Source organism: Podarcis melisellensis (genome assembly GCF_964234715.1).
Source record: "Podarcis melisellensis genome assembly, chromosome: 8".
Lineage (NCBI taxonomy): Eukaryota > Metazoa > Chordata > Lepidosauria > Squamata > Lacertidae > Podarcis > Podarcis melisellensis.
Window position 1 is genome coordinate 80,669,865 of NC_138540.1, and position 22,376 is coordinate 80,692,240.

The 22,376-nt window shown below is 47.6% G+C and overlaps 1 protein-coding gene across 11 annotated transcripts in view; it reads right to left on the minus strand.

Annotated features, from left to right (window-relative positions):
• Positions 1–22,376, minus strand: part of ARHGEF1 (Rho guanine nucleotide exchange factor 1) — a 68,215-nt gene that overhangs the window by 33,062 nt on the left and 12,777 nt on the right. For 9 of the 11 annotated variants that reach the window (XM_081921934.1, XM_081921933.1, XM_081921927.1 and 6 more), the window contains exons 2-10: positions 17,322–17,427; positions 16,252–16,335; positions 15,634–15,753; positions 12,330–12,431; positions 11,334–11,376; positions 4,792–4,897; positions 3,956–4,096; positions 1,798–1,827; positions 558–660 (exon numbers count right to left, since the gene is read on the minus strand). In XM_081921934.1, the coding sequence (XP_081778060.1) occupies positions 558–660; positions 1,798–1,827; positions 3,956–4,096; positions 4,792–4,897; positions 11,334–11,376; positions 12,330–12,431; positions 15,634–15,753; positions 16,252–16,335; positions 17,322–17,348 (756 nt within the window). In that variant the 5' untranslated portion in view covers positions 17,349–17,427. Of the gene's footprint in view, positions 1–557; positions 661–1,797; positions 1,828–2,756; positions 2,995–3,955; positions 4,097–4,791; positions 4,898–11,333; positions 11,377–12,329; positions 12,432–15,633; positions 15,754–16,251; positions 16,336–17,321; positions 17,428–22,376 lie in introns of those variants that run through there. The other 2 variants (XM_081921930.1, XM_081921929.1) reach the window with 2 other exon arrangements.

A 22,376-nucleotide genomic window follows, 5' to 3' on the forward strand; every position in this document is an offset into this window, starting at 1 on the left:
GAACGATGGGGGTGGAGACACTCCTTCAGGTATACAGAACTGAGGCTGTTTAGGGCTTTTAAGGTCAGCACCAACACTTTGAATTGTGCTCAGAAACGTACTGGGAGCCAGTGCAGGTATTTCAAGACCGGTGTTATATGGTCTCAGCAGCCACTCCCAGTCACCAGTCTAGCTACCACATTTTGGATTAATTGTAGTTTCCGGGTCACTTTCAAAGGTAGGGATGAAGTAGCTTCCTAATCCCAACTCTGCCCAAATATGGACTCTCTGGGATGTGTTCTAGATTTATCAAATTCTCACAAAGGTGAAGCTCTTTTGTTGAAAGGCAAGAGCTAGGACTTTAGTAAACCAGTTCAAGTTCTCATCATTTGGGGGTGGCAGGGTAAGGGACAGGCACCCAGGTCCCAGATTATTATTCTTTATTACATTTATTCATTGTTTTCCACGAAAAGAGGTCGCTTGCAAATCCACAAAATGCAAAACAACCTTGGTAATCAATTTGAAGCAAATACACAGGGGGGAAATGGCACCATTCTGGGTTTCAGGCTTCTCCATACCTTCTTGCGGAAGAAGTTGGCTTTCGACTTCTTGTTATCGGCAGCTTTCGTCTTAACCCCCAGGGACTTCATGTATGTCACAACGGCAGCAAAAATGGCAGAACTAAGGGACCGGAAGGGAGAGAAGTTGTTGAGTGGTTGCAGACAGCAGAGAAGACATACAACTTGGGGAAGGCAGAACTGAGCCGACTGGTCTGCTTTCAATTTTGGTATTTTCTAGTCGATTCTCTGGCAACATCAACCAGAACATTTATATAATGCCCCCTGATGGCACAAGTCAAGGTCACCAGCAACTGAATTGCCATTCACTTCTGTGCCATGCTCTTCTCATGTTGTTATGGTATGTGTATATAGGAGGAAAGCCTATTTTGGTGCAACATTCCCATATATGCCCGCTCCTGAAGCAGTATTCCAAATTCTCTACAAAGTGCTTACTTACACACACATGCACACAGGGTATGATTCATTGGTACAGCTCCAAAATTGCCTGTGCCGGGGGCGGGGGGCAGAGGTCACTAAGCAGCTACAATGGCCCTTCATAAAAGACACTTGCCCACACTGTACATTAAAGCATGTTTACAGCTCATGGCTCTGCCCCGCCCCTCCAGCAAAGAATCCTGGGAACTGTAGTTTACACAGAGCTAATGATTCCCAGCACCCTTAGCGAAAGACCGTTCCCAAGATTCTAGGGGGAAAGCCCTGCGATTTAAATGTATGGCACGGATCTGGTCCAAGATACAGGCAGACACCAGAAGGGACGGCAAGGGGCCCTTAGACCCAATGGAAATGCATAAACTCTTGCCTGAGAAAAGACCTCAGGTGAAAAGATCTCGGGTGCTCCCAGGTAACAAGCAAGCAGGGCTGAAAAGGACCTTTTGCTCCAGAGCTTGGAGACTGGCTACCATTTTTTTGCAGACAGTGCTGGTTTTGGTGGGCAAGTGGCCTGACTCTGGGATAAGTCAGCTTCTTCTGCCTTCTGCAGGCTGCTGCCTTTCGTCACTGTCAAAAGCTCAAAGGTTTAAAGGATGGCCTACCTCCCCACCCCACCCCTACACACACACACACACAACCACACACAACTTCCTGAGCAGCGGCGGAGCTAAATTTGCTGCAGGTCGCATCCGGTAGTACGTGTGTCATAGAACTCTGCGGGGGCTGCACTGTGGAAATAAAACCATTGAACCCCCACCCCCTACACACAGCCAAAACAATGGTCTCCACAGCCCTGGCTGTTATGTACCTTTTCTCCTCGTCGACAGAAATGGTGGGGCTGGAATCGACAATGAGAAAGGAGGAGAAAGAGAAATTATTATTATTATTAACTTCATTTCTATACTGCTTTATATTTTTAAGAAAAATCTCAAAGCGGTTTACAGCATATTGAAACATCGATAAAACAATCCAGAACTCAACATTTCTGAAGGAACTCAAATATAGAGTATACAGCCAAAGCTGTAATTAACAGGAAACTAAAATATTCAAAATAAAACATTACAAAGCAGGTCAACTACAGAATACATATTTAACACAAAGTTAACACCCTTAAACATTGTAAAAAACAAACAAGCCACTGCTAAGTGAAGCCAAATATAAAATGCACATTTAAAAGAGCATAACTAACAAGAGCATAAAATAAAATATTATTGTAAGTATGGCAGGGATTGGTTTGTGAAATCCACATTTGTTCACCTACTCAATCTGTGCCCCCTTTGTTTCTGCCAAGAAGCTCAGGGTGGGCACTCTCCCAGTTTACCCTCATCCAAAGCAACCCCGAGGGACCCTGAATGGTAGCAAGGTCTGGCCAAAGTTTAAGAAGAGGCAGGCTCCCTAGCCTCGTAAGGATTTGAACGCAGGTCTCCCTGATCCCGGTCCAACATGTTGGCAGCTTTGACTCTCAATAACTGAAGGGAAGACGCAAGCACAGACAGATAGCTTGGACGTCTCAGTTGGTTGCAGCATGGTGCTGATAACATCAAGGTTGCAGGTTCGATCCGCGACAGCTGCATTTCCCTGCATTGCAGGGGGTTGAACCAGATGATTCTCAGGGTCCCTTTCCAACCCTTATGATTCTATGTCTGTGCCAAATCCCTAAAGCAGGGGCTGTACCCCCAGACTCACAGCACCAACCCCAGAGGCAGCTGCAACTCAGGAGCAAACTCCCCATCTTCTCCCCCCGGCTCCTTGCAAGTTTAAACTCACCCGTACAACAGCCCCATATTTGCGCGGTAAGAGAATAAAAGTTGAAAGGCATATACGCATGTTCTGAGATGCGGGGGTGCTCTCGAGAGGCGCTCACAGCTGAAACGGAGCTGCTGGGTCGAGTTGGGTGCAAGGACTGAGATGGGGACAGGGGGGCTGCGAGGGGAGTTTATACCCCCTGCCTTGGATGATGCAACAGGAGGCAATATCCCGGCCTGGGCGGGGGATGTCTCCCTCTCTCTTTCTTCCCCTGCTTGACAGATGGTTTCTATTATCTGGAAGGAACTTGGCAGCGAAGGGGTGGCGGCCGAAGGAGGCCGTAATCAGCATGCCTTGGCCACATCCTCAGGGATGAGACATCAGAGGCCAGTTCCTGGCGCTGCGCCCAGTGCGAACGGGACGGGTGCCAAGGACCAGAAGCTCGGTTCCTGGGGAAAAGAGGCAAGGTCTGCACGAGAGAGGCGCCAGTCTGGGTGAATCCATTTTCCCTGGGAGAAGTGGGAAGTGTGGATGGGACCAGCACAGCCTCGGGTGGAGGGGTAGAGGGGTTGCTTAAAATTAATAACAACCTGAGTAGGTCCACTAAGCCTCAATAAGAAGTAGGAGGTTTTAAGAAGCTGCAGAGACCATTTTGTTTTGCCGACCAGGCATTTAAAAAGGGGGGGGGGGCAGGGAAGATATTGGTATGGAAAAAGGAAATATATTACCAGAAGTGGCTTAGTCATGCTGGCCACATGACCCGGCCAGTAAAGCGAGATGAGCGCCGCAACCCCAGAGTCAGCCACAACTGGACCTAATGGTCAGGGGTCCCTTTACCATTTTATACTTTCCCCCTACCAATATATTCCCTGGCCTTTAAAAAAAAAAGATTTTTTTCACTTCTTTTTATCATTTTTTGTCTTTGTTTTAAAAAATTTCTTTTTTTCCTTTTTTTGTATTTAAATCTGAAATACTTACCTTCGTTGTATGTTTGTATCTTTGTATTTTAAACCAATAAAGATTTAATAACAAAATAAAATAAAGATTGTAGAGCTTGAGACTCTTAATCTCAGGGTCATGGCTTTGAGCCCCATGTTGGGCGAAAGACCCCTGGCGTTGCAGGGGGTTGGACTAGATGACCCTTGGGGTTCCCCTGCAATTCTATTGTCAGGGAAGGCTCACTGATGAGGCACTGGGTGAACAGAGAGACATTCACTCACTGCATCTCCTCCAGCTTCACCATCAGCAACTCGGCCAGCTGCTTCTCCTTGGCCTCGCGGATGCCTTTGTCCTTCGTCCGATAGCCTTCCAACTCAAAGAGCTCGGACTCCCCTGGGGTCATCCCCATCTTCCTCTTTTCCCTGCCGGAAACAAAAGAATGAGGGCTCTTTTGTGCTGCAAATCCATGCCCTGAGCCAAAACAGCTCAGGAAGAAAGGTGCCTCTGCTCCCCAACCCCAGTGAACTAGGATAGCTCAGTCAGTAGGTCTTGAGACTCTTAATCTCAAGGTTGTGGGTTTGAGTCCCATGTTGGGGCAAAGGATTCTTGCACTGAAGGGGGTTGGATGATTCTATTGGAAGGTAAAGAGCTGTAGCTCACCGGTAGAGCATGTGCATTGCATGGAGGTTCGATTTCCAGCACCCCCAAACAGGACTGGAAAGGCCCTTTGCCCAACACCCTGGAGAGCTGCTGCCAGACAGTGTCGACAATACTGAACTAGATGCACCAATCGTCTGAATCAGCACAATGCAATGTGCTGGGGAAGGGCTGCAGCTGAGCAAAAGGGCATCTGTTCTGCACACAGAATATCCTTGGATCAAACCTCTGTATCTTCAGGTAGGCTGGGACTAAACCCGTTGGAAACTTTGAACAGCTGCTGCTGCTGCCAATCAGTGTAGGCGATACTGGGTGGGCCAATGGGCCCTACAGACCCTCTCAGGGGTCTGGATTGCTAGAGGGCGGCACTCTGGTTAGTTTCACCACCATCAGAGGATGCCCAGCCCTCCGCGATCCTCTCTGCCACAACCTCCGTGCCCGACGGCTGTAGGGTCTGTACCTGAAGTCCTCCAGCTGCCGAGCAATCTCCGGTTCTTGGAAAGCCTGGATGTCCTGCAAGTGTTTTCGCTGCTGGTCATCGGGCAGAAGCTCAGGTCGGTTACGATCTGTGGGAAGGAGAGAGGAGGGTCCCAAAATTTTAGGCATGCTGCAAAACTGGTTGCAGGGGGTACTGAGAGGCTCAAACAACAAGTCTGGAGGCCCATTGCCAAGGTATCATTTTTAAGGCAGGGGAATTCTCCCCAAACCTCAAGACAGTTTTGTACCGCTCCAAAATACCTTCTCGCCAGCAAATGCTCAGAAGCATTCAAGTTTCCCTCCTACAGGGAAACAGTAACTGAAAGATCCCTTGCACTGCAGAACTTCTGCAGTAAGATGGACAACTGAATTTGCATATTGCAATCTGCATAGTTCTGTGCAAAGTTTTAAAAAAGTAATTTGGAGGTTGGTTTTTTACTAATTGGAAAGAAGCTGCTGGGCAAGAAGAGAATCTGAGGAGGAAGAAGTTTGCCTTCTTTGTTATCATTCAGTAATAATTCAGCACTTCTTGGAGTCCAGTGCTGCAGCATGCTTCACATACATTATCTCAGTCACCCTAGCAAAAATCCCATAAGGTACATCGGTATTTCTGCTCCCAGCTTGCAGATCTGGGGTGCGCTACAATTTGATGTTGCCTAAATGAGTGTGCAGCAGAGATAGGATTGAGATCTGGAGCCTCCTGACTCACGGCACACAGCCATTGCACGACTTCAGCTCATCGGGCCGACTGAATCTTCATGCCACATTCAGAGCGCAATGCATGTATTAGTACGAACTCAAAAGAATGCGGATGTTTTTGTTGCTTTTCAGAAACATGACAGAGGTGGAAGGGGATGGACTCCTCCGAATGGACGGCCTAGGAGTGTGCTTGCTGTAAGAGGTCATGAGAACTGGAATCCTGAGAATTCTGGCAGGTTCAACACACAGATCTCCAGCCCTCGACATACGGCAAGGCTGCAACTCTGCAAACTTTAAGCATTCCACCCCCCACTTCCCCTTGACAGCCCCATGACGAAGATCTATGGCTGCTGCTGGCAACATCAATGCCATATTTGTTCCTGCTACAAGGGTGTCCTAGAAACTTTCCCAAGTCCACGTCGCTTCCTTTCACGGTCCGTATCCTTAAAGTCCAGAGGGGTATTCTTGCTGCTATATTTGTACAAGAGCAATTAAAAATAAATAAAAAATAAACAAACTCCTCAAACCGAACTAGAAACAACCGCAGAGACTCAGAAAATAAGCCCTTCAAAGCTCTCCCAGCTGTCCTGGCAGCCGGCCTGCGGAATAAACAAAAAGTGATCAGCCTGCAGGACTGACTGGAGAACTGCCCTGGGATTCGGAGATCGCTCCGAGGGGAGGCATCTCCTCTGTGATTTTGTGCAAACATAGCATCGTCAAGGCAAATCGCTTGCAGCTGTTTGGATGCCACTGTCTCTGGCGTGCCGCCAACATGGAAGCTGCCTCTGGAGCAGAGCAAGCTGTCCTAGGACGGTAATGCAGTCATCTCTGGGGTGGAGCAGCTGTTTGTTTATTTGTGGCCCCCTTTCAATGAGGGGAGGAGAAGAGAGTCACCTCTGCTTCTGTGCAGCTGTGCTCTCATGACGCAAGGGCGTATTTGCTTTCAGGATTCCCCGAGTATATCTAATAAAAATGCTGTGGGATTAGAAAGGCTGGGGGGAAAGAGGATTCAGAGCCTGAGATTTGGAGACCTACAATGACAATTGGAGGCGTCTATATAAGGGACGCAGGTGGCGCTGTGGGTTAAAGCACAGAGCCTAGGACTTGCCAATCAGAAGGTCGACGGTTCGAATCCCCGCAATGGCGTGAGCTCCCATTGCTCAGCCAACCTAGCAGTTGAAAAGCACATCAAAGTGCAAGTAGAGGAATAGGTACCGCTCTGGCAGGAAGGTAAACGGCATTTCCGTGTGCTACTCTGGTTCGCCAGAAGCGGCTTAGTCATGCTGGCCACATGACCCGGAAGCTGTACGCCGGCTCCCTCGGCCAATAAAGTGAGATGAGCGCCACAACCCCAGAGTCGGCTACGACTGGACCCAATGGTCAGGGGTCCCTTTACCTTTATACAAGGAGAGGTGAATTAACCATCTGCAAAAACGTGAGGCTGATTAAGTGGCAGCAGGGGGAATGGGGCTGCCAGCAGCATGAACACTCATAATCCCCCGAAAATCATTAAGTTGGGGATCATGGAAGGGGCTAGCCCCTCTGGCAGCATGTGGGCTTCATGTAAAGGTAAAGGACCCCTGGACGGTTAAGTCCATTTAAAGGCAACTATGGGCTTGCGGCGCTCATCTCACTTTCAGGCCGAGGGAGCTGGTGTTTGTCCACAAACAGCTTTCCAGGTCATGTGGCCAGCATGACTAAACTGCTTCTGGCGCAACAGAACACCGTGAGCGCACGGAAACTTGAGTGCACGGAAATCCTGTTTACCTTCCAGCAGCGGTACCTATTTATCTACTTGCACTGGCGTGCTTTCGAATTGCTAGGTTGGCAGGAGCTGGGACCAAACAACGGGAGCTCACTCCATCACGGGGATTCAAACACCAACCTTCCGATTGGCAAGCCCAAGAGGCTCAGTGGTCCTGGTAGGGCTTCATGTACCTAGCACATCTATGATTGCACACAATTACTATCACTTTCCCTTCCCTCTACTTTATATATAAAAAAGGGTTTCTAGTCCTTTCGACTGTGGAGATAAATATTGGTATCTGTGAGCACTGTTGGGTGAAATCTCAGAAATATGGGGGAACTGGGTGGCTGAATTGGATTCTCAGACATCACAAAGGGAGCCACTGATCTTGGAACCTGGGTTATGCAAGAAATAATGTATTCTTCTGTTTTAAGAACAAAGTATAGAGATCTCTCCCAGGTATTTAAAATATTTTTTTTAAAGTCATCTTATTAAGTCTTTTTTAAAAAAACAAACAAACAAACAAACAAAACAACCCTCTTTATTTCCTCTTGCCTTGTTGCATTATGTCACATTTATTTCCTGGCTTCAAGTTATATTTTTTTTACTGTTGCTTGGTTTCGTTCGCACTTTAGCAAGCCAGCCTAGACTTTTTCGATGAGGGGGTGGTTCAGAAATAATTCTCTCATATCTATCTATCTATCTATCTATCTATCTATCTATCTATCATCTATCTATCTATCTATCTATCTATCTATCTATCATCTATCTATCTATCTATCTATCTATCTATCTATCTATCTATCATCTATCTATCTATCTATCTATAAAAAGACAGTATCTCTGGTTATGATGATGATTCCTTTTCCCCCAGCCATTTCTAAGGCCACATTCACGCAGCACATTTAAAGAGCCACAACTTCCCTTTTTAAACCAGGCATAGGCAAACTCGGCCCTCCAAATGTTTTGAGACCACAATTCCCATCATCCCTGACCACTGGTCCTGCTGGCTAGGGATGATGGGAGTTGTAGTCCCAAAACATCTGGAGGGCCGAGTTTGCCTACGCCTGCTTTAAACAGTCATGGCTCCTCCCCCCCCCCAAGAATCCTGGGAGCTGTAGTTTGTTAAGGGCGCTGAGAGGAAACACCCTCCCACTATCCCCTTCTCAAAGCTACAGTTTCCAGAAGGGATAAAAAACCAATCCCTCATCACAAGGAACTCTGAGAATGGTAGTTTTGCAATATCTGCTTCAAATGAATGGCACGAATGTGGTCCAAATCGAAAGGTTCGCCTGCGTTTCCACCCCTGCCTTCTCTCTGTGCAATATACAGTGGTACCTCGGGTTACATACGCTTCAGGTTACAGACGCGCTAATCCAGAAATATTACCTCAGGTTAAGAACTTTGCTTCAGGATGAGAATATAAATTGTGCTCTGGCGGCAAGGCAGCAGCATGAGGCCCCATTAGTTAAAGTGGTGCTTCAGGTTAAGAACAGTTTCAGGTTAAGAACGGACCTCCAGAACGAATTAAGTACTTAACCTGAGGTACCACTGTATATAAAAACACATTTGCTCACTCATTCACAGGAAGCAGAGACAGGGGGTGGCCCTGCGCTCCCCCTGACCCCCTTTCAGTATTCTAGGGGGTAGTGAATGGTGCTTCTCCCCCTATCTCTTCACTCCTCTTGCATACACCCCCAGTGCAAAAGTCTTGTCTCCTACAAGCTCCTCCCCCTTACACTTACACACACTCTGCCTGTAGAGATCTTCCCAAATGCTTAACCACCATGTGGCACCACAGTCGTGTGGCACCGCAGCACATTTTTCATATCACAAATTCCTTTCTGAGGCTGGGTGCTCTACCGAGTGTGTGGCAGACAGCTGCAATTGGCAGGCAAGCCCACTAGATGGTGCCATGAAGCCGCAAGACCCGTTGCCTGGCTGCACTCAGATTTCTAACCCCCCCAACCCCCAGCGTGGCAGGAGGAATGGGCAGGGCCAGTCCGTGGCTCCAGATGAGCTCATCAATTGGCCGGGGCAGCGGGGGAGAGCAGTAGCCTTCCCTGCCTCTCTTCCCAGCCCCCCAACTTCCTGCCTTTCACAGAGTTTCACAGAGTTTCACCAGCTGGGTGGGGCTCCCCGACAGCTGCGAGCTACAAAGCCAGGAGGGGGAGCAAGCCGCAGAGACTGTTGGGGGGGGGAGGCAGGGAGGAGAGAGAACAGTTTAGGGGCTGCAGCTCAGAGGGAGAGGCGGAGGCGACAATATCTGGAAAGGGAGCAGAGCGGGACCAGGAACCAGGCAAGCGATCTTGCTGCACCACCGGAGACCCAACGCGGTTAAACATTATGTCACAAGTTTTCGTGCAACACAACAACAAGTGTTAAGTCAACTCCCGGCTCCTCTTTGCCGTGAGCTTAAAACGTGATTTTGCAACACGTCTGCTGTGTGGCAACCAGTATCGCCATCTCCAGAGTGGGCAGAGGGATTTAAATTCAGCCCCGCAGCTCTTTTCCCTAAGTATTTCCTGCGTTTGTTATGTTTATATACAGTGGTACCTCGGGTTACATACGCTTCAGGTTACATACGCTGCAGGTTACACACTCCACTAAGCCAGAAATAGTGCTTCAGGATAAGAACAGAAGTCGTGCTCCGGCGGAACGGAGGCAGCAGGACTCCCCATTAGCTAAAGTGGTGCTTCAGGTTAAGAACAGATTCAGGTTAAGTACGGACCTCCGGAATGAATTAAGTACTTAACCCGAGGTACCACTGTACAGTCATACCTCGGGTTGAAGTTGCTTCAGGTTAAGCGGTTTCGGGTTGTGTTCCGTGGCGGCCCGGAAGTAACTGAAGGCATTACTTCCGGGTTTCGTCACTCGCGCATGCGCAGATGCTCAAAATGATGTCACACGCATGCGCAGAAGCGGAAAATCACGACACGCAGAAACGGGTTGCATTCGCTTCTGGATGCGAACGGAGCTCCGGAACAGATCCCGTTCGTATCCAGAGGTACCACTGTACTGCCTTTCGGTCCAAGGAGCTCAAAGCAGGGGGTGTGGTTCTCCCCACCTTGCTTTTTATCTTCTCAACACCCCTGCAAGGGAGGCCAGGCTGAATAGCAAGTGACTGGCCCAAGGTCATCTAGTGAGCTTCATGGCTGGGTAGGGGGATTCGAACCGTGGTCTCGCAGTTCAACACTCTAACCATTAGACCACCAACTGCAAGGAGCGGAGGGTGGGGTGTGGAACAGCTCATAGGCCTTAGGAGTTACTGTGCCATAAAAGCCTCTTCAGTTTTGGACCGGGAGGGGCCATCCTTGCCCAAGGCAGCTGATGAAATTCACTTGCCGTGCCTCCAACCAATTTGCAAAACTTTCTGCCTTCTGTGCAACTTCCCCTCTGGCTCCAATTACCTGGTCCTGCAGCTCTTCCACAAACTTTGCACTTCATATGAAAATGCTTTGCATACAAACAAAAACTGAATCCCGCATAAACGAAGCAACCTTGCTTAATTTTATTCCTGCCCTTGCCAGCCAGAGAGCAGAGTCCTCAGCCATTGACAGCACCGACACCCACCTTCTGGTATGCCTGTCCAATGAAAATTCTGGTAAGTCATGGTAAAAAAAACCCGCCCCACACACACCTGGCTTCCCCTATTGCTCCAGAGCTGCCATCAGGCAATGCCCACACACTTTGCACATCCATAAGGACTACTAACTTGACTTTTAGCCGGCAGAACAAAAAAATGCCAGTGTTTTTCAGGATGCTGGACTTTGCTACCAGCAGCAAAATTCCATGGCTCTCCTGCAATTACGTAGAACTGCACAAGACCCATAACTGTATTTGCTTTGCTCGCCACAGTCTGCCAGGACTTTCGTAAAAGGATCTATGGCGTTTCTGAATGCATGTAAATTACTATGCAAAAAAATAATAATTTGCAAATAATAATAATACCGCCAGAGGGTTGACTTTGCATAAAACGCATTATTTCTGCAAATTTCCTCAGTGCAAAAGAGATGAAAGCTCTGTTTCCCTACTGCATACTCACGCACAACAAGAACATCATTCGCTTTGGGTCTTACCCAGCTCAAACTGGACGGAGGATGGAACAGGGACCCTCAGTAGCTGCCGAAAAGATAAGGGATAATGATTAGAACTAGCACCCCCTCATTCTGCCACGTGTGGTGGACCAGGCTGAACCTGAATTGTGGAAAAAGTGGATCCCCGACATCATTGAGGCAGCATGTGAGATTCCCATAACCCTTGAATGGGCCTGTGAGGGAATCGCCCAACAGCTACTAAACCACTCGAGTTGTAGAAGGAGTGGAATAATTGCAGGAGCTTTCGAATCTTGGTTATGAGAGAACGCTGGTTAAAGCCAGCTGGAGAAAGTGGTGCTGGAGGAGAGGAAGGGAGTGTCTCAAGGCTCTCCATTTTCTATCACATTTTCTGCTTTTAAAACTGCTGCTAGTTTGTTTTCAACTGATGTTTGTCACTGCAATGTACCTCCGTATGGTGTCCATCTTTTGTATGCTGCCTCATGTACTTTTGTGGACAGAGAGGGTGGTAAGTCAACATACATTTAAAGCGCTATGACACCACTTCAAACACGGCTCTCCCCCCCAAATGACCTTGGGAGCTGCAGTTTTTTTAAAAAAGGTGCCAGGAGGCCCCATATTTCCCCTCACAGCACTACAATTCCTGGAGCTGCTGAAGAAGCATTGACTGTTAAACCACTTTGGGAACTGTAGCTCTGTTGAGGGGGATAAAAAAGGGGGGGGAGGTGTCACCTGACAACTCTCGGCACCCATAACAGACTACAACTCCCAGGATCCTTTGGGGGGAGGCAAGCCACAACTTTCTGATTTTTATCACAGCTCTTTAAACCTATGGTGTGAATGCGGCCTATATGTTTTACTCAGAGGAGACCCTTTGAAATAAATAAATGGAGCAAAGTGAGGTCCAGTAATTTCCACAGGTCTACTCTGAGTACAATTATCAGAACACCACCCGTAGGGTATAGATTCCTAAAGATCACCATCGTCACCGTGAAGCGCTCTCCCGCAGAGTCGGCTTACCCCGGCTTTGTCTAGGAACGTATGACAGAATTCCACAAACTGCTTCTTCGCCTCCTTGGCCCCGAGGTGGTTCAGTATGAGGTCCACGTGAAGGTAACAGAGCTGAAAGAAAGGGAGGCAGTTAGGAAAGAAGCAGCTGAAAGGCGGGGCCGGATTCCTTCTCACCTGGCCCTCCTGTGCCAATTCAAGATGGCGACTCCCCAAAACTCCCAGATGATGGATGGGTATGTGTGTTTTAATGAACTGAGCAGAGCGAAAGATTATGAGTCATTGAGAGAAGGTGTGTGCGCGTGTGTGAGAGAGAACTTAATAGCTTATTTTTAGTTGCTGTCTTGTTTAATATCGTTCTACAGATTATAAATGCCCCATTGATTTGGTAATCGTATAATATGACTGACGCCGTAATTGCGAGCGTTAGCTTATTTCTTAGTTGCTGGTTTGTTAAGAGGGTTTTAGAGACTGCTATTGTTTTGCTGATGATTTGTTAATTATGTGATCTACGCTGTGCTTGTGATGCTCTTATTATGCCATTGCTATTTATGGTTTATAAGTCACTTTGGGGTTCATTCGAAAGGAAAGTGGCACAGAAATGCAAAATAAAATCAACAACCAAAACAACTCTCCAGGCCTAATCAATGCAACGTTAAATGAGAGAAGGGAAGTTCAGAAAGGCCCTTCAATGCTCCCCTCTGCATTGGTCCATACATGTAAAACAGGGAAATGAAGCCAGGTTATCATTGCTTCCACTAACTGTCAATCATCCTGCCTGCCCGCATGAGAGGGCAAGGTTACACCATGGAACGCCCTCCATTGGCTTGGCTGGGACCAACCACCATTTGGGTCTACACCATCCATAACTGCTTCCTGCACTGACCTCATGGTCATGATGTCAGAATTTATCAGTGTTGATATATTACATTAACTTTTAAGACTCCTGATCAAATTTGCAGATGACACCAAACTGGGAGGGGTGGCTAACACCCCAGAGGACAGGATCACACTTCAAAACGACCTTGACAGATTAGAGAACTGGGCCAAAACAAACAAGATGAATTTTAACAGGGAGAAATGTAAAGTATTGCACTTGGGTAAAAAAAAAAATGAGAGGCACAAATACAAGATGGGTGGCACCTGGCTTGAGAGCAGTACATGTGAGAAGGATCTAGGAGTCTTGGTTGACCACAAACTTGACATGAGCCAACAGTGTGATGCGGCTGCTAAAAAAGCCAATGCAATTCTGGGCTGCATCAATAGGAGTATAGCATCTAGATCAAGGGAAGTAATAGTGCCACTGTATTCTGCTCTGGTCAGACCTCACCTGGAGTACTGTGTCCAGTTCTGGGCACCACAGTTCAAGAAGGACACTGACAAACTGGAACGTGTCCAGAGGAGGGCAACCAAAATGGCCAAAGGCCTGGAAACGATGCCTTATGAGGAATGGCTAAGGGAGCTGGGCATGTTTAGCCTGGAGAAGAGGAGGTTAAGGGGTGATATGATAGCCATGTTCAAATATATAAAAGGATGTCACATAGAGGAGGGAGAAAGGTTGTTTTCTGCTGCTCCAGAGAAGCGGACACGGAGCAATGGATCCAAACTACAAGAAAGAAGATTCCACCTAAACATTAGGAAGAACTTCCTGACAGTAAGAGCTGTTCGACAGTGGAATTTGCTGCCAAGGAGTGTGGTGGAGTCTCCTTCTTTGGAGGTCTTTAAGCAGAGGCTTGACAACCATATGTCAGGAGTGCTCTGATGGTGTTTCCTGCTCGGCAGGGGGTTGGACTCGATGGCCCTTGTGGTCTCTTCCAACTCTATGATTCTATGACTTGGAGCCTTAATTTGCTTATTTTCCCATGCCCTCCTCATTCCACTTTCCTTTTGTGTCGTGTCTATCAGACTGCAGGCCTGCAGTAGAGACTGTCTTGTTTACTGATCTTTATCCAGCCCAACGCTAAATGAAAACACGGTTGGTATTCGAATGGGCTTTTCCCTTCCCTTCCCTACCCACACCTCCTCCTTTTGCTATTGTGCCTATAAGACTGCAAGCCACTGGGCGCAGGTCTATCCTACTGTTTGTACAGCACTTAAAAAAAATATTCTTGAGTGCTTCGTAAATAATCTCAGTGCCCTTGCCTGCAGGGCCCGGAGCAATGGGTGACTGGCGAAGGTTTGCTTCTTACTGAGCAATGAGCTAAGAATGCCTACCTGCCCCCAGGTTTTTCCTTAAATTTCACTTAATAAAAGGGACTAGAAACTTGCTGGGTGGAAACAACAGCTGACAATACAAGGACGAAATCAAGAATAGCTACAGGGTCCTGAGCTTCTGCCAGGAACCTTCACATACTGAGAACTATGCCACACAACAGGTATAAGCCCATAGATAGGAGGGTGTTTTAGCAACACTGAAAACTGGGATAGAGCCTTTTCTCCCCAGCAGGCTAGTTTTGTATATGTTTGTATATGTATATTTTAGGCTGCATTTAACATGCAATTCCATCATCTGTCGGCGAAACTGGTGCAGCCCAGAAAAACCTGTACAATGCGATTCCATTTAAAAATAATAATAATGTATTTATCATTTTCATTTTGCAATTAAAACAATAAATAAGAATCCAAATACACATTTCGTTTAGACTTCCCCCTGCCCTTTCCATGGTTCGCTTCATCATTTTCTTTTCCACTACATATTCTAATTAACCCCTCTCTTTTCATTTTCTCATTTTTATATCTCAGCAATTGTTACTGCAGAATTTGCTCTGTTACTGTTAACTTTTTAATAGGCTTGCAGTAATTTTCCAAATAATCCACAAAACATTTCCAGTCTTCTTTTAAAAAAAAAATTCATCTTGATCTCTTATTCCATTTGTCAATCTTGCCATTCCAGCTGACCGTGCACTGGACAGACCAGTGCAAAGAATTAAAGCATGTCAAAAGCCTTGTTACGTGGGAAGTTCACTATTGAAGCTGATAATTGGTGCAAATTATGTCTAAATCAGGGGTCAGCAAACTTTTTCAGCAGACCTTGTGAGGGGTTGGACTATATTTTTTTTGGGGGGGGGATGAACGAATTCCTATGCCCCACAAATAACCCAGAGATGCATTTTAAATAAAGCACAGCACACATTCTATTCACGTAGAAACACGCTGATTCCCGGACCATCCGTGGGCTGGATTTAGAAGGTGATTGGGCTGGATTCGACCCCCAGGCCTTAGTTTGCCTACCCATGGCCTAAATCGTCTCGAGAGGGTGGTTTAGAAGGTGATTAATAAATCAACAACGACAAAAAAATAATAATGCAAGGCTTACCACAGGGCTGGAGTCGAACTGCAGTACCACATGCTGCAGAAAAACCATCAAGTAGGCGGGATGCCGTGTTAAGAGGTCCAGGCTCTGGAACATGCTGCTTTGAGCATCCGGGTTCTGGAACTGAGAGGAGGAACGAAAGAGTGTTTTTTGTGTGTGTGTGAGTGTGTTGTTAAATCAGGATTTCCCCCACTCTACCTTCTCCACCCCACCCTCTCCTCACTGCCTCCTTTCAACACAGTTCCTTCCAGCTCACACTCGGTGTTTGTTCACAACAAGTTTCCTTCTAACAAGCCCCCCCAGCTCAGCACTGTCATGTGTGGAGAACCTCCGGCCCTCCTGTTCTTGCTGAAGTATGACCTCCCGTCAGCTCCAGCAAGCGTGGCCAATTGGCAGGGAGGATGGGGACAGTAGTTCAGCAACTTTTAGAGGCCAAAGGTTCGTCTGATCAACACAGACCGGCAGCAGGGACTCAGGGAAGGGGCTCTCCCAGCCCCACCTGGAGATGCCCATGATTCAAACTTCTGCATGCCAGGCAAATGTTCTGCCACTGAGCTATGGTGCTGTCGTGCCCTTCCTCCTGCTGTTAGAACCCTGGCCTCTCTCGAACCTCCCACTTACTGGCTCGATGTCGTTTTCGAAGTCCTCGTCTTCCGCTCCGATGATCGCCATGGCCGACCCACTGCGGGCACCCAGTGCCGGGTTCTGGTAAGGAAGAAGCAAGACCTTCTCAGTAGCAGCATCGAGAAGCCTTACCGTGCTTGAGGTCCCAGCCGGGCACCCTGGAAACTCCCCGCACTCTCAAAACAGACCTTTCTCTCGACCCACAAAACCCCTCATATAACAAGAGCGTTTTGCGTAGAAACCACCAACGCCAGCTGCCAATCAGTGAATCTGATTTATAAAAAAGCACTGCCCTTTCTAAAATGGAGAAGGGAGCCCTCCAGAGGTTGCCAGTCTCCAACTCCAACCCCCATCAGCCCTGGCAATTGGATCTGCTGGCAGGGGATGATGGGAGTTGGAGTCCAACAATGTCTGGAGTGCCACAGGTTCCCTATCTTTGCTCTGTGGTAAAGGGACTCCTGACCATTAGGTCCAGTCATGGCCTACTCTGGGGTTGCGGTGCTCATCTCGCTTTATTGGCTGAGGGAGCTGGCGTACAGCTTCCAGGTCATGTGGCCAGCATGACTAAGCCGCTTCTGGCGAACCAGAGCAGTGCATGGAAACGCCGTTTACCTTCCCGCCAGAGCAGTACCTATTTATCTACTTGCACTTGGCATGCTTTCAAACTGCTAGGTTGGCAGGAGCAGGGACCGAGCAACAGGAGCTAACCCCGTGGCGGGGATTCGAACCACTGACCTTCTGATCGGCAAGTCCTAGGCTCTGTGGTTTAACCCACAGCGCCACCTGTGTCCCAACAATGTCTGGAGCGCCACATGCTCCTATCTTTGCTCTGTGGTGGGGTTCCCCAAACTTGGGTTTCCAGCAGTTTTTGGACTACAACTCCCATCATCCCTGACCACTAGTTCTGCTAGCTAGGGATGATGGGAGTTGTAGTCCAACAACTGCAGACCTAAATTTGGGAAACACTGTTTTTCTGGGGGGTGGGCAGGTTAGAACTTTGTCTGTCCTACCCCTCACTGTACAGAAGCCCATCTCCTTCCCCTCCCTTCCCCATGCCAATCACTCACCCCATTGTATCCTTCCTCCAACTCCATTCTGCCCCTGTGGGGCAGGTGGGGATAAGGTCCCCAACAGCTGAGTCAAGGGGTCCAAGTGTTCAGGGTCAGCATCTACCTTTAGGGGGGGCACAGAAAAATGAAAAAATCACAAACTGGACAATGGAGGAGAAGCACATAGATTTGGGAGTTCGGTTTATAACACATTCCCCATCCCTGCTCTAAGACCCACATCCAACGCGCTTTCAAACCGCACGACAACCATGGGAACTGTAGTTTGTTAAGGGTGTTGGGGAATCGTAGCTCAGAGGGGTCAAACTACAGTTTGAAGGATTCTTTGGTGGGAAATCACGTGCACTGAATGAGCTTAGAAAAACCATGGCATGGATTTCCCCTAAATGATTGCTCTCTTTAAATAAAACCCAACTTTGCAAGGATTCGGTTTTTCAGGAAAAATACACACCCGTCCTCAGGAAGAATATGGGAGATGCGGGGGGGGGGGAGGAGAAGAGATGAAATGGAAAGCAAGTTGGAGCAGGGGGGAGGGCTTCATACACAGAGAGGTATTCAAGCTACCAAGGCCACCCCACCTCTCTTTCTCTCCCCCCCCCCATTACTCAGAAATTCCTGCACTAGGTGGAGGTGAATGCTGCATGAATACTGCCTCTGTCACCTACAAAGAGGCCTCAGAGAAAGAGAGTCAAGCAGGAGGAAAACTCCACACCCCACAGACAGCCTGACTCATAAAGGGCACCTTTCCAAACGGCTGGCAGTAGTGGCCAGGGAGGAGCTCGGTTTGGGGAAAAATATGGGTCAGAAACAAAACAGCACATTGCAAAACTCTGAAGAGTGCTGGGCTTGGATTGCCTTCACACACTGTCCCAGGGTGGGGGGACAGAATAACCTGATTATTGAAGTTTCCCAGCCTGATTATTGAGGCTTATCCCCAGATACCCATCTCTAGCGCATTGCCTATCTATTTTCCCACAGGCATTATTTGTCTCATTTTGCGGAACAGGTAAAAAAATCCTAATGAGTGATGACTACCTTGGGGTCCCCTAGTGGTGGAACAAAGGAAGGATAAAAATAATTGCCCACAGGGTGGTTAGCACTCTGGGGCGTTCCCCTAATGGGGAACAGGAAGGTAAAGGTAAAGGAACCCCTGACCATTAGGTCCAGTCGTGGCCGACTCTGGAGTTGCAGCGCTCATCTCGCTTTATTGGCCGAGGGAACCGGCGTACATCTTCCGGGTCATGTGGCCAGCATGACTAAGCCGCTTCTGGCAAACCAGAGCAGCGCATGGAAACACCATTTCCCTTCCCGCCAGAGTGGTACCTATTTATCTACTTGCCCTTTGACGTGCTTTCAAACTGCTAGGTTGGCAGGAGCAGGGACCGAGTAACAGGAGCTCACCCCGTTGCGGGGATTCGAATCACTGACCTTCTGATCGGCAAGCCCTAGGCTCTGTGGTTTAACCCACAGCGCCATCCACGTCCCTTATGGGGAACAGTACAACTTGCAATTTAGAAGTCAACTTCGGCACCTAAGTGTACTAAATCAGGGTTTCCCAAACTTGGGTCTATGGCTGTTTTTTCAGACTATAGTTCCCATCATCCCTGACCACTGGGTCCTGCTAGCTAGGGATGATGGGAGTTGTAGTCCAACAATAGCTGGCGGCCTAAGTTTGGGAAACCCTGGGCTAGATAGATCAGGCTTCCTCAAACTCAGCCCTTCAGATGGTTTGAGGCTACAATTCCCATCATCCCTGACCACTGGTCCTGCTAGCTAGGGATCATGGGAGATGTAGGCCAAAAACATCTGGCGGGCCGAGTTTGAGGAAGCCTGAGATAGATGATCCTCGTGGTCCCTTTCCAAATTTGCAATGCTATGGTTCTATGCCCCCATCTATGGACCATCAGCAGAATCACACACAAACACGCACACACAAAATAACCAGCTTGCAAAGCGATTTCAGGACATGTTTACAGAAGACTCATAAATGGCCGCTCTTGTAGTCAAGAAGGAATTGCTTCTTTGTGTGGTCTCCCAGAGGATTAGCAGAAAACGCCCCCCTTTTTTCGCCCTTTGAGGCCACAAAACGGCCAACCAGATGAAGTATAGGGAGCACAACTTTCTGAGAAGTAGTAGCTTTTATGGATATATATATATATATATATATATGCAGGTTTTGGTGTCCTCGGGTGTCTTCCCGTGTAAAAGTTGGGGTGTCTAGGCGACGTTTCGACGAGGTCTCACTCGTCATCTTCAGGCTGGTGCTTTCGGCTTCTTGTTACTGGAACAGAGCAGGATCTCAGTGTTTGAGTTCCTATAAATACTGTTGAGGGGGTGTGGTGTATAGCCTCCAATGTTCTGGGCAGAGAGGAAGTTCCCAGGCTAGTGTGCCTTTTCTTCTTTTGTTCCTTAATTACTTGAGGGATATCTTGAGTGATTTCTTGAGTGATATCCTGAGTACCACTTAGGTGGGTCATTAGGTGTGGATTAGTTGCTAAAGTCTTTGTGTCTTGACCTCTTGAACTTTGTGAAGAGTTTTTCTGAGAAGATGGCTGTACTGCACTTAGTTGTGCTCTGGCTTGGCTTCGTGTATAGGGGCGAGCTGTGGTTTTGTGGCCTGTGTCAGCCAGATCTGTGTAGGGATTGCAGGGGGGTGCAGCATCCGGAGGTGCCACCATGGTTTGGCTACTGGATGGTGTCTGTAATTTATCTGTGGAGAGGGTCTGGGTTTGGGTCTGGTGTGGTTGATTGGTGATGGCGTTCTGTGTGCCTCTGGATCTGGTGTCAGTTCTTTTACACGGGAAGACACCCGAGGACACCAAAACCTGCATTCCTGTACCCGTGAAAATCTACGAAAGCATATATATATATATATACACACACACACACACACACACACACACAATGCAATGAATTACATCAAGCGTCAAGCTGCTTTAGCAGGCAAGGCTTCCCAGCCATAGCTACATTTTTCTCTGACCAATGGCTCTGTGGCTTTTTGGCAACCGCAAAAGAAACAGAAATTAAAAGCAAACATCCACATTTCTCTGTCAAGCTGAACTATTGTTGAAGTTCTGCCGGTGATGTGTATGTTAAAAAAGACAGAGATGCTTGTCTGGAAAAGGGTGACAAACCTTTCAGAGTGGACTGTGACCCAGCTTTCATCCACATTCTTTAATGCTCTGCGTGCTTTTAAGAGATTCATGCAGAAGTGGCCTCACACCATAGAAACTGAGAGCCTAATTCAGTGCCATGGTGCGGTAAATACCTTAAATCAGGGTTTCCTAAACTTGGTTCTCCAGCTGTTTTGGGACTACAATTCCCATCATCCCTGGATACTGGGTCCTGCAAGGTCAGGGTGATGGGAGTTGTAGTCTGAAAACAGCTAGAGACCCAAGTTTGGGAAACCCTTCCTTAAATTAAGGTAGGAAATTTTGAAAATTTTAGAGGGTCTTGGTGGACCACTTAAATGATTATTCTGCCTGTTGTAGCAATTGCAATGTACTGTGCTAGAGGCTGTATGATTTTAAAACTTCATTTTTTTATTGCTTCTTTCATTTCTTATGTTGTATTTTATTGTATTACAAGCTGAATTCTTTGGAGTTCGAACCATCATTCAACGGAATACAATATGAGAAACAACAGAAGCCATAGAAATACAATTAAAAATCAAGGTGGATATTTAATGTGGACACACAATGGACCACCTGAATAAACCTCAAGGACCACAATTTTGGGAATGTGGCCTCTTGCCCGGAGGAGAGGTGAGAAGGAAGCTTGAGGATTTGTCACCATCTAACTCCCATAACGTCCCCTCTCCTCAAACTGCCACAGGGTTCATTTATTTCCTTAAGGAAACAAGCTGCCTTTTGTATTCTACTGAATATTTTCTTTTTTCAATCGATGCTTATTGTCATAATAATACGACAATATTAGCATAGTATAGTATGGAAATACGGCAAAGAAACATGCAAGCAAAGCCCTGCCTTAAATAAAACAAGCCATTAAACAAATTAATTATGTGAGAGAAACCACAGAACCATCAAGAGAACACGTGTATTTCACACACTCGAGGGTGTGCGATGTGAAAAACCCACTTCCCTTTGCTCAGCCACAAAGTTTGTTACGGCGCCCGGAGAAGTGTCAAACCGGGCCTTCGCCCGGCCCACTGCGAGAACGAGAAAGAAACGCTTTGCAAAGGCATTTTGCAAAAGACAATAATAAAGGCTGAATCAGCTGCGCGGAGGATTAAGGGCAGCTGCAGCCTCCGCGGACAAGTGAGGGACGAGGCAGAAATGGCAGGCGCGAGAAAACCACTGAACAAGATGGAACAGCTTGCAACAAGATGGACTCTGAGGCTGCAGATGCAGGACCACTGATGCAAGGTGCTTCGAAGGATATGGGAGAGGCACAAAATGGTCTTAGCCCCTTAATATACACCCATTCCCCATCTGCCCTCGCGACGGTCGCTACCTGCAACCAAGCAAGCAAAAGATTCGAGCTAGGAAGTGAGTCACACCATCGCCCTTGTCTCTGTTTCTTGAGCAACGACAAGAGTTGGGGGTGAAGACCCACATGCACCAGGACACCTGTGCCCCTCAGGGACTCCCCCTTTCCTCCGAGCCCGAAGGAGCAGCCACATCTGCCGGGCTTGATAACAAAAGGAGCAGCTCGGCGTATTTACAGAGAGAGCCGATTTCCTGCAAGGGGAAGTGATATAAGAACAGCCACCTCTCAGCGGGGTGGAAAAAAGGAGGTCAGCCCCGTCTGGGAATTGAACTCAGATAAGGAACAGTAAACTTACGATTTTACCTACAGCGGAAATATAAACTTTAATAGAAGCAGACTGTATATAAAAAGGGTGAAAACCTCTTACTTTGGATATTCTTCTTCGGCCCCAGGATCTCTGAGAAAGCAGAAGGAGAACTTCCTTTTACCTTCGTTTATGCGGAACTGCCTAGTCAAAATTAGGAAACTTCGTACTTCTTATTTTATTCTTTTTAGTTTTTACTAATACCAGACGGCAGTGTGTAGGGAGAAAGCTACTAAGCCCAA